The sequence below is a fragment of the Nelumbo nucifera genome, chromosome 7 (assembly GCF_055504915.1).
Source record: "Nelumbo nucifera cultivar China Antique chromosome 7, China Antique-T2T, whole genome shotgun sequence".
In the NCBI taxonomy this organism is placed as follows: domain Eukaryota; kingdom Viridiplantae; phylum Streptophyta; class Magnoliopsida; order Proteales; family Nelumbonaceae; genus Nelumbo; species Nelumbo nucifera.
The window spans coordinates 56952229-56965362 of NC_142655.1; the positions used below are offsets into that span (position 1 = coordinate 56952229).

The 13134-nt window shown below is 32.7% G+C and overlaps 1 protein-coding gene across 1 annotated transcript; it reads left to right on the top strand.

The window, feature by feature from the left end:
* The first annotated feature begins 8152 nt into the window (after positions 1–8152).
* On the top strand, positions 8153–9100 carry LOC104599702 (uncharacterized). Its single transcript, XM_010262341.2, has one exon. The coding sequence runs from the start codon at positions 8201–8203 to the stop codon at positions 8840–8842; it is 642 nt and encodes a 213-aa protein (XP_010260643.1). The 5' UTR covers positions 8153–8200; the 3' UTR covers positions 8843–9100.
* The last annotated feature ends 4034 nt before the right edge of the window (positions 9101–13134 follow it).

The following is a 13134-nucleotide window of genomic DNA, read 5'->3' on the forward strand; positions in this document are numbered from 1 at the left end:
GGTGTTTTTAAAAAATTGAAGGTAGCAGTTCGGTTTCAGTTAACTAATATAAAAATCAATAGTTAACCAAACCGATCGGTATACATATATTTTTATATATTTTATATACATTTATGTATATTATATATATTTATGTATATAATATATTATATTTTATATGTTTTATATGTTATAAATTAATAAATATGTATTATATATATATAATTTTATTTATTTATAATATATTATTTATTATTTAAAATATAATTTTTTTATAATTTTTATAATATATTTTTATAAAATATATTGTAAAAACTAAAAAACCAAAAAACCGATGATTAACTGAACTGATCAATCGGTTAACCGACTGGCTTCGATTCAGTTTTGGTTACCAGTTTTCCAAAAACCAATACTACCAGTTTGGTTCCAAAAAGTGCCCCACAGTTCGATTAACCAAACCATGAGCACCCCCTAAATAACATGCAATTTCCAAACCCACCCAACCTTATAATCCACAATCTTTCAATCATTGTATATTCTTTAACATATTTTGGAAAGTCAAGAATCATTAATTTAAATTGGAATTTGATTTATAGTTTCTAATGTGACACTTCCTCCATGAAAAGAAGCCCTACACTTTAAGTTTATAGGATTAGAGGTCATACCAAATTATAAGAATACCCTCCATGTAAGGGTATCATGGCCTGATGGGTAAGATTAATGAAACCTAAACCTGATCCGGACCCAACTTGTGTTGAACCATCTAAATCCTAACCCAACTCTATAGGTGGGACCAAGCTAGGTTTATCATTTAACCCACCACATTGACATCCGTACCCAAATTAAAGAGGTTTCAGGCCTTCCACTCTGATTATCAGAGTTTCCTCTTTGTTCATCAGGAGTTTCAACCCATAAGACCATAAAGCACCTTTGTTTTGTCCCCATTTGGGAGGGATTAAGCTTTGTTTGAATTACTTTAGCTAAGCTACTTTGAAGCTCAGATGGAGAGCCATGTAAGTTAAGGCTGCAACTGATCGTATTAAATCTGATATAGGTAGGTCCTAATTTGATATTATATTATTAATAAAATGAAGAATGATGACTAATATTATATTTCATAAACGAAAATAAAAAATTATTGTATGAAATTTGAACCTACTAAAATTAGTCAAAATATGACATTAAACCAATTCTACTAACAAGATCCAATATAAGCTTTAAGTACATATAAACGTATATATTTGATTCAATTATATACAGATCAAATTCGGGATTGAATTTGGACAATCAGATACCATTTGCAGCCTTAATATAAGTGGCTGAAAAACAGTCCATTTAGGCAAGCTCTCGAAATTTCTGAACAAACATTATTTTCAGGCTTTTTAGGTGGGGCCACGTTACAAATCTACAAGTATCAGCAGACTTATAGAAAGTACTAGAAGAGCCCCATGCAATGTAGAAGAGACATGGGATCAAATCCCACTACCACCATGGTTGCGAGGGTTAAGGGGATGAGGGATAGGCTACCCCCCCCCCCAAAAAAAAAAAAAAAGAAGAAGAAGAAGAAACTAAATAAATTAATAAAATATTAGAAGAGGCCCATGCCATGCACGAGGAAGAGATGATCATATTACATGGGATGGGAGTGATTACAAGTTTCCTAAGAAAAAGGAAACTAAATCAGTTGTGATAAGCCCATGTTTTATTTTTAATATATTTTTTTAAATTAAAACCCACAAAATTCTAACGGATAAGGAAGTAAGAGAAGAGCAGACTGACATGGGGGCATCTTTCTTGTGACTCTTCTAAGACGGTCCACATTCTACATGTTGGGGGCATCTATATATATATATATAGTAAGACAGTCCATATCACCTTGTTTCTCCTTGTTCCATTACCCCAACCCTCCATTCTTCTTGACTCTCTCTCCTCTCCTTCCCACCACTCTCAATTTGTCACATCAGCACCCTCTCTCTTCATTCCTCTCCCCTCCCATTGGGTTCTCTCTCTCCCCCCACAACTCAGTCTCTCACTTTCTATAACAACCTAACTTCTCTCCTTAATTAGCTCAATATATGTTTTGTCCTCTCCTTCACTTCTATCTCTAGTTCCCTTCTATTCTCTCTACTTTCCCATAAAAATATGGCCATAATTTATTAAGATTTAGTGTTCCAAATCAAACAATATTTATATCTGATGTAGAGGTATTTGACCGACCTACAGATCTTGACACATGGTGTCGATTAGGCGCATCCTAACCACCCATCACCAACCACTACCAACCGCCACCACCTACTCCCAACTACTCCTCCTCTCACACAACTCCGATTATAAAAAGGGGCTCCCACATTGAGGTAAGGACACACTGGAATTTAAGCTCTAAGTCTCATCTCTTGCTTTATCTGACCTCTCATAGCTCTCGGCTAACTTGACCGTCGGAGTCTCCACCCCTAGGATAACTTCTGAGGCCTCCGACATCTTTCCCTCAACAGGTTGGACTTATTGGCCACGAACGTTGTAAATTACGTTTTTGCTCTCAACTCCATATTTGGTAACAACAATATCTATAGACGTTATTTCAAGCAAAGAGACGGGAATAAGGAGAATTCAATTTTCCTATAGCCATGGCATCTTCTATTATTGTTAACTAATCTATTCATAAATAATAATCTATTTTTAAATAATCCATTAGTTATGAAAATTATTAAAAATTTCTGGAAAATATTTTACCAAAATTATGAAATAATTATTTTAGAAATAATCCATTATTTAACAAATATTAAATAATTTAATAATCAACCAAAAATTAATAAACAATCTATTATTTAATCATTTGGGTTATTAATAAATGTTCAAAATTTCAACATTTTGTGAAATTTGCATTAATCATTGTAATTTAATAAATTTTCATTAAATTTTTAAAATAATAATTTATTGATAAAATGTATTACTAATTATCTTAATTTACTAATTTCTATAAAATCGATAATTATGGTTAACAAATATCAAATAATTTAGGTAAAATATTTAACTAATAATCCGTAATTATTTTTTAAATAAGTAGTTAAAATTAATAAATTAATCTATGAAAAAATATTCTCCAAAACTATTTAAATAATAATCCGTTATTATTGTTCAACTAAATAATTATTAAAAATTTAGGAAAATTAAATTAGAAAAATTATTAAGTCTATCTACACCGATCTAGACCACTTGGTTGACTTCAACCATACCTGGTTTTACATTAATTAACAACAAATGGTTTATTTTTAATTAAAAATAATGTAATTTACCATAATTACATTAATTTACTATAATTACATTTACTTTGATTAATAGTAAAAAATTTAGGCTTAAAAAGTAAATAATTTACATTAAATTATTGTTACTATAAAAGTAATTTACTATACATTATTACTAATCAATAGCAATTTCAATAATTTTTCGGAAATTATCATAAAATATTGTAATTTGTTGTTATTTAATTTAATATTAGTTAATTAATTATAAAAAATTATAAGAATTGTAGGGATGACAATTTTCCCTGTAAAACTACGGTCCTACCCTGCCCCGCCTCGAACGGGGCAAGTTTTCTCAAGTCCTAAATGGGGACGGGGCAGAGTCGGGGTGGGGACAAGGAAAATATTTTTGCCCCAAATTAGGGATGGGGTTTGCATATAATTCCCCGAACCTGATGGTAAATTAGTAAAATAATCATAGATTTAATATTGATTTTTAAAATATCACTAAGTTTTTCTCGTATCCTTATAATCCTGAGATCCCATAATTTTATTTATAAAATACCTCCAAATTGTCATAATCCAATTCCTAAAATACTTCCAAAGTCCCATATCCTATTTGTAAAATATCCATAAATTAGATTTATTTAGATAGATGCCTCTGTGTGAAAAAATTTAAGAATTCCCCATCCCCAACGGGGAATGGATGCCTCACCCTAAACCCGCCCAGCCACAAGGATCAGTGCAGGGATGGACTAAAATGTCTTGACTTAAGAAGGCGCATATTAAAAATTTAGATAACAAACATGTTCATCTTAATTGACCGGCATGTTAAAAATTTAGTTGATATGGGATCTGGTACGACCAACCTCCAAACTGGATGACTAATATGTTGTACTCTTCTTTTGATCATAGCTTATATTATAGTTTGTAGCTCAGAGTGGCCCGAGTTAGCATTTTATATTACTTTGGGCTCATGTGATCTGGTATGACCAACCTCCAAACCGGATGACTAATATGTTGTATATTCTTCTTTTGATCCTAACTTATAATATAATTTGTAGCTCATGAGAGTGGCTCGAGTTAGCATTGGGCTCATGAGGCATTTGAGCCAGGTCCATTCAAATTTTGACCTCTGCACCCCACAATATCTCTCAACCGTGCATTGGGAGATGTTCTCAATGCATGTTGAGATGTGCATGTGAAGTATTTGTGGAATGTAGATTTTGATCTCTTCTATTTGGTTAATGGTTATTTATTTGAAGGGTTAAGATGGAATTTTTTTGATAATACAAAGCCATTGAACAGAAAGAGGAAAGACAAACACAAACACAAACACACCCTCTAAACCCCCTTTTTTTTCTTTTGTAATCCTTAAACTGAAAACTTGAATTGTTAGAATTGCTTTGGGAAGTATAGTATGAAATCAAAAAAAGAGATAATTTGGACTGTTCAGGCACTGACAAACAAGTGATGAAATAATGAATCCAAAGAGTTCCCCATCTGATGGACAGCCTAAGTTGGCCTGAGTCATCCCTCCATGATATTCCTCTTAGTAGCTTGAAAATGAGTGATCGCCTAGCAAAGACAGCAAGAGTTGTTGTTTATTGCTTTTTGTGGTGGTTAGATGGTCAATATTTGCTTCCCGGTTATCAAGCAATTGATGGATTCATTTGAACTGACACAAAGACAGTCAAATAAATTTTCTGACACTCCTTTGAATGCTTTCTTATTGTTACCGTTGTTATTAGTTTAGTCTTTTGTTAGCAGATATATGCTCTTCTTTGACTGATTATTAGCCTTAAATCCAGCTATAGTTAGCCTTCTCTTTCACTCACACGTCAGCTATGATGCCAACATGGCCCCACATGTAGACCCACATCAAATCAGACGTCAAAGATTTCATCAGCCATTCCGTGGCTCAAATTGATTCTATTTTGTCATATATTTGATAGCAATGTAAGACTTGGATTCCTTTCCTATGTATGACCCACATCCACATCATGCATGTGGACACTGTATATATGTCCATGGTTCATGGATTCATCAGACAATACTCTGATTATTGGATTAATTTAGGAGTCTAGCTATATAGTGTATTTTCAACTTTGAATTGCATCTAAATTTCAGTCAATCATATTAAAGATGTCACATGATATTTATTTTTAGGGGTTTTTATAGTTAAATCCACCTTAGAAATCTAATCTATACGGTATAGGTCAGATGAATCCTGCTTGTGGATTGATGACAAATTAACGGGTAGGATGCGGTTTATAAGGGGGTTACTAGTAGACTAGGAGGGGGTTGTAATTCAGATTTCTGAGGGGGATTGCAGTCCAAAAATCCCTATTTTTTTATTGATTATTATTTCACAAGGTAAATTTTCATATTTTACCTGATGTATTTATCATTGAAGGCTTTAACAATGTTAAAGATGTCACTGATAATCGTGGATCCTCAATTCAGAAGAAAGTATTTATTCAATATATAACATGTATGCATAACATAAACCATCCAAATTAATTTGAATTTTTTTTTCTTGAAAGAGAATACAAGTAAAAAAGAAAATTAATTAAGAAAGAAAGTAAGAAAGAAAGAAAAGTGATTGCTGTAAATCTTTTTATTTACCACACTGCACAAAGAAAATTAAGAGATAAAACCAAAAAAAAAGAAAAAGACAAAAACCATTCGCATATAATTTTGATTCTGGATAATGACAACAAGGGTATGACCGTAGAAAATTCTCTTCTGTTTTTTTATTAGTTTTTTACCAATATAGTCAGAAACTTTACATTTATTTAATGCATTGTATTTTGTAATTTATTTAAAAGTTTGACAAAATAGAGGAATATTTAAAAAATGGGTCCATGAAACATAATAAATATATATAATATATCATATAATTATTTAAGAATTACTACTTAGCCAAAGTTTAATGTAACATAGTCAAAATAATTAAAAATCACTATAATACCATTATCTTCATATTATAACATGAGTTAATAATGCCTTTGACTGGCAGTAAAACTTGTTAACCCTAATTAGCCTCAGTCTTTCTTTCTTTCTTTTTATCTCTTTTATTTCCTTATCACGTGTTCATTCCTTCTCCCAACTATGAAAGTTCTTAATACAAGGAAAATATATCATTTAGAATAATTAACATAGCGCATTATAGCTACTTTAAGAAAATATATAATTATAAAATTTAATTTAATTAGGGTTACTTCATTTTGTCATTAATTTTGTGCATGAAATCGATTTAATTAAATGGAAGACATCTAAGGAACAGTTCAACCTAAAAGCTTGTACGTCCCTAAATAGATTTTATTTTCTAACATGGATATAATGCCCACCAGGTTTAAAGCATGGACAACTACAAGGCCACCCATATCTTATGTTAAAAGGATCGAAACGCTTGACCATTTGATCAAATAGGCTTTGATATCATTTCAAAAGAACTATTTAACTTAAAAACTTAAACGATTGGGTGAGCCCCTAAATAGATTTTTATTCTCAAACATGACTACTAAGTTTTCGGCACCCTGATCCGACCTAGAAATTATAATTAAATAAAGTAAAATAACAGAGAAAAGCTAAACAAGATTCACACTGATCCAAAGAGAAAAGCTAATTAATTATTCCATGCTGAGGAATATAATTATATATTTACAAATCCACACAACAACTCAATCTTTATAAAATGAAGGTTCACACTAATCTAAGATTATTTAATAGTATTTGGATCACGAGTTTGTCTTAAAAGAAGTTTGCCCATTTGCCTCTTGAGAAAAAATGTAAACAAATGGTGATGAATAATGAAGTGCTTTGCTGATCACTGCCTTGTTTCATGGCCTAATGGTCCCACCCTACAGTGAGTTTGAACTCATCGGCTAGGTCAACTCGGGAGGGTCAAATCCACATGGCTGATCTCTGGGTGTGAAAATTCAATAAGGGTTTCTGTTGGTTTTAGATTAGAGTTGGAATCAGAATTAGAATGGTCTGTTGATTCTATTCTTCTTGCCTGTTTCATTCAGATGGAAATCAGAATCAGAATCGAAAGCAGTTGGAATGGAATTTTATTTCCAAGGAGGGGGAGGGGATGTCCATTCCCTCAAATGAGAGAATAGCATTCCACCAGAAATGAAAATGGGATTCCAATTTCATCCAATCAAATAATTGGAATCAAGGTTTTCAAATCATCTTTGATCTGGATGGTTGAACCATTTGGCTTGGGAACCGTCCAGGCAACCAGTTCCATTTTACCTCAAATCCAATTTTTGGCCAAAAACCATTGAAAAAGTCAATAATCCATTGATCCGGACGGTCAAATCGTTGATCCATTCAACGGTTTTTGTCCTTATTATTTTTTTATTTTTTAATTTATTTATCAAAACAAATCATCTATTTAAAACGGACAGTCGAACCGTCGACCCAGAAACCGGTGGCCATAATGATTTTATTTCCAGGTCATTTTTTAAAAAATTGATTGGAATTAAAATAGATAGAACATTCTGGTTTTGATTTCAGACCCCTATTCCCACAAGCCAAATGGACCCTAAATATCCAACACGCAGTTCACCATTTTTAAATATCCATACCAAAACCCGTGTTATAACCCAGTGAGTCAATTGAGTTAACTCGAACAAAGTCTTTACGTATGGCCAAAGTCTATCTCTCTCTCTTCTGGAAAGACTAACAAGGTCACACCAACCACGAGCCGGCTATTGACGTCCACATTTGAGAGGATGAGTTCATTGGTACAAGAGTGTAGCTTCCAGGAAACCAGACACCCTTTAGCCCCAAGATTCCAGAACCACAGAAACGTTGAAATTTCAGCTGACGTGCCATTCAAACTTTTATTGAGATCCTTTTTCATGGATCAACGGCCAGTATTTCACCAAAGGGATCCCCAAGTTTCTATATATATGTAGGTTGATTTTGCTTATTCCTTCCTTCTTACAAAAGAGAGAGTTAAGTCATCCATGGCCTTGAATGATACAATGTCAAATCCTAGTGACTGGATGAGGTTCTATCAGCGGAACTTTGCCGGACAGGGAGTGCCGCCGGCCATGTCAGACCAAGTCTCCGACGCCACTGCGGTCACCACAACTGCTACGTCCGTTAGCACAGTGACGCAGAACCCTACAGGCTCAAGCAATTCAAGCACCAACAGCAGTACTATGGCCTTGAACCCTGAAGGTCGTGTCTCAAGACCAAACCGGAGGAGGTCCAGGGCTTCTAGGAGGGCTCCTACCACACTCCTCAACACAGACACAACCAATTTCCGAGCTATGGTTCAACAATTCACTGGGATTCCAAGTACGCCTTTTTCGGCCGGGTCCCAAGTTGGTACGTTCAATTTTAATTTTGGGGTCGACAATCGTTCTTATGATTCAATTACAACTACGGCAACAATGACAATACCAACAGGATATAATCATCATTACATCCAACAACAGCTACAACAGCAACATCAACAACAACAACAGCCACAACAACAATATATGTTCTCAAATATAAATAGCTCCGATGATGCCTTTATTCATCAATATAACAACCCTAGAGCTAACATGGCCGTCTCCGATGACTTCCTTGTGGAGCATTTCCTTCCTCGAGCTTCCTAAGCCTGCTCTCTGTGGGGAAGGCAAAAGGGGAGCAATAGTTAAACCTTTATGAGGAAGGCAGAAAGAGGAAGGAAGTTAGGTATTGACTTGTGATGGAGAGGACCATTAACTAATGTATATATTTGCCTTCCACTAGATCTTTTACCCACAGATATTGTTTTAGTTATACTAGATTTATACTTTTCTTTGTTGGATGTAACGGATATAATGTTTCTGAAATAATAATATTAATAGTGAAATGTTGGCTTTTTTATGAAATATATTCCCATTGATAATGACTATTAATCGAGCTCTCATTTTGAAGCAAGTTGTGCAGATAAGGGAGGGTTCTAGGTGACCTAACCTAGACAGATAGCTTTTCAAGTGGCAGCCAAAACAGGCTCCACATGTTTTGACATATTACCTTCTTTTTCTTCTTCTCACTCAATTTGAAGCTTTAAAATCTACAGTTTTAGTTTCTTGGAGAAAAATCAAACACATGGTGGGGCATAGAACTATAGAAATGCTGTGTGCTGTCACATTAAACACATGACCAATCCAAAGGGCACCGTATTTGATGAAGAATAAATGAAGATTTGCATCATCTCTCCATTTTTCTCGAAAGAGGGATCTTAGACAACGACAATCCTCTAAAAATATCATTTTTGGGGACCAATTGCATTTGTAGAGAAGAAATGTTATTGAGGGTTAATGGATTGGAGTGAAATTTGGGGTGGAAAGAGGGGATGAATATGAGCTCATTTAGAGGCCCACAAAGCATCAAAAGTGAACTATTATCAACAAGTTATGAGTAACAACCACACTCACCTAGATTAAGTTGAATTTTGAAAGTTGCCCATTGATTTGGCAAGATTATACCTTTTGCTTTTCACTTGAAATCTTTCTTTTTGTTGGTTAGCTATAATTAGGGTCCACTGAGTTTTCAACCTTGTCAAGACAACACGAGAGCACACTAGAGTTGACCATTCACACAAGATGGATGGGATTTGCTTTAAAAAGAGGAGAATGGATCATTGCTTGGTGTAATGGTAGTAAAACCTTGGGCTGACAAGCATGAGAATGCGGGTGTCAAAATCTCAGTTTGTTTATGGTGCAAATCCGAACTAGATACAAACTTCACACCCAATTCAGTTTTGCATCCATTTATTTGTTACCATGAATTGAACTCCTATCTCATAGTTTGGCCATACAAATATTGCAAACAAAATCTGATGCAAAATTTGCATCACCTTTCTCATCCCTCAATTCTCTCGCATATGAAGTGAGGGACCACATCATTTTGCTTCCTATCACACTCCCAAACAAATAATCCTCCTCAGACCTCCATTCTTTTTCATGTAAAGTGGGTACCACTTCATTTCACTTCTCACAAATAAATAATATAAATTCAAATCTAAAGCTAAAATAGACCACAATTTATGCACAGCCTATTTGCATTCTCGTGCATTTACACTGGTGCAAATGTCCAAACAAACTGAGCCTAAGATATTTTGCGTGTGGAAAAGAAAGTGCCTAAGGTTAGGGTTTTATCCCACCTCCCCAACACCCTGGATAGCAAACACTAACAATGGATAATGGCCTGACTTAGGAAGATGGATGATGGATGATGACTGTTCAGCTAATATTCATCAAAATTCATAGGGGTTTCGATTGGTCAAAGTTTTTTCGATACCACACCCTTCCAACATTTCATGTGATCACTTGCTGAACAAGTGGATGAATAAAGTCAAATAGTCAATATTGTCTCCACTCAAACCCCTACATCAAGATTCAACAAACAGTGTTGCACTTAGAGCAGCATCCTATTCAAGTGGCTAGGATTGGAGAAACAGTTTTGTTCAGTCTTCAGGAGGTGATCATTTCAGCCCAGCCCAAACACAATATATTATTTATATATTTAAATAAAATAAAATACATAATATATAGATAATATTTAATATTAGATTAAGGGTTCAACTATGACACTGTAAAAACATGATACGGGAAAAACTTACAATTAATCAATTAATATCATAAAAGTGGTAACCAATCAGATGGATTTTCATCAAAATTTATAGAGGTTTTGATTGATCAAAGCCCTTCCAGTATTATGTCTTTTTAGAATCATAAGTTTTTTCTTACATAAAATAAGTTATATAATGTTATACATGTATTTTTCTCTTGTATAGTGGCATAGACCCAAAGCCCAGCCGGGACATTATCACCCCTGGACTTCACCATTATTTCTCCCCAGCTTTTTACATCTCTAACAGAGAGAGCGAGATTATAGGGTCACAGTTGTTGCTTTTTGAATTATGTGTTTTATTTTATCTCTGTACTTCAGTCAAGGTAAAGCCCATTGGAACAGTCTTTACTGCCTTGCATTGAGAATATCTCGTACTTATGTACTTTATTTTATGGGGAGATATTCCCAACACAAGGTTAAAAAAGGCTGTTAGAATGGTATGGGCACAGATTTACCCTGATGGAAGCCGATCTCTTGCTTTTCTATTAGCTCAGGCCCAAAGTCAGAAGAAAGAGAGGACAAACAGGAATTCAGATCTGCCACCAACAAACAGCTCCCAACACTGTCCTAACAAAAGTGCAGTCACACATGGGGGAACATCTCCCCTTGAAATAACAATGGAATGTTCCCAATGTACAACTGCAGTGGCATGTGGCACAGTCTTGGGAGCATTGATTTGAAAGCAGATCCCTACACAAACAGAAGTGCAAAACTGCTTAAAGAAAAGTAACACGTCTTCTCCAACTTCATCTTGAAGTGCAAGAACTGAGATCAGTGTTCTTATGAAAACCCATTTCGGAGGTTGGACCATTTTTCTTGTGGGGTTAATGGGTCAATGGATCATTTTTATAAAATAAAAAATAAAAAGATTGGTAATTTGTTAAATGGCTCAATGGTTTAAGTTTACCCATAGGGCAAGTTAATTATATATATATATATATATATGTGTGTGTGTGTGTGTGTGAATAAACATTAATGATTTTTATTACCATTTTTTATTACTGCCATTTTTAAGACACTCATTCAGTCTACAGGTCCACATAAATTGACCCTTATATGTCAAACTCGTAAAATTATATGGGTCATTAAATTCAACTTGAACCATTTATTACTTTAATTTAACCATTATTATTATTATTAATTTTAGTATTTAATTTAAATTTTTTGTTATATAGTAATAATATTAACTAAATTTATAATTATTTAAATATTTACTTAAAATATTCTTTTCCAACCAAGTATAATTATTATACAACAGATTTGTTAATTCATATTTTGCATTTACGATTAAACATTAATGATTTGGCTTAACAATTTTAATTACTATTAATAAATATTGATTCTTATTTAAGGTTTAATTAGTGTATTCGGTAATTATTATGGGCCTCACTTTGAATAAACATTAATGATATCTGATGATTGTTATTTCATTTTTTATTATTTACTTAATTAAGTATTTGATGATTGTTATTATTATTAATTATTTCTATAAATAACTGATTGTTATTATTATTTACTTAATTCAGTAATTTTCAGCAAGTAATTATTTGATTTAATCTGAATTATTTCAATTTTTTAATTATTTATAATAGGCATTTAGGGTAGGCTCTTTATTTGATTTAAGAGACTTACCATATTTTGTCTAGAGAATAACCCCATACTAAGTAAGGGGCAACTATAGTATTATTTAATTTGTAATTTACAATTTAACAATAAAAAATCAATGCCCTCTTGAGCAACCCACCCCCAAAGAAGTATCAATAACTTTGAAATTATTAATCTATTTATAAAATAGTAAAATTAGATGGATGTTTACAACAAAATCACCAATATTGTTGGTAGGGAAACCTGTACATAATCTAATGGTATGTTTGAATTATGGGAATTGGTTAATAGAAATAGGAAATCTTGGTTGAAATTATAATTTTGGGCATGTTGATGTGCCAAAATCGTCAATGAGAATACTCATAGATTTTTAGTTCTTTGATTTAGTAATAATTTGAATATTTTTTATTCCATGTCTTTATTGAGTAATATAGATTAATAATATATTAATAATTATGAAATCAATAATAATAATAATAATAAGTATATTACTATTACTATTATTTACTAATAATATATTCTTATTATATGTGTATTGATTTTGAAATCAGTAATATTAAATTATTATTATTATTATTATTATTATTATTATTATTATTATTATTATTATTATTATTATTATTATTATTATTATTATTATTATTATTATTATCATTATTATTATTATTATTATTATTATTAT

Coding starts and splice junctions, on each gene's coding strand:
- LOC104599702 (XM_010262341.2), top strand. CDS start 8,201: ATGGCCTTGAATGATACAATGTCAAATCCTAGTGACTGGATGAGGTTC.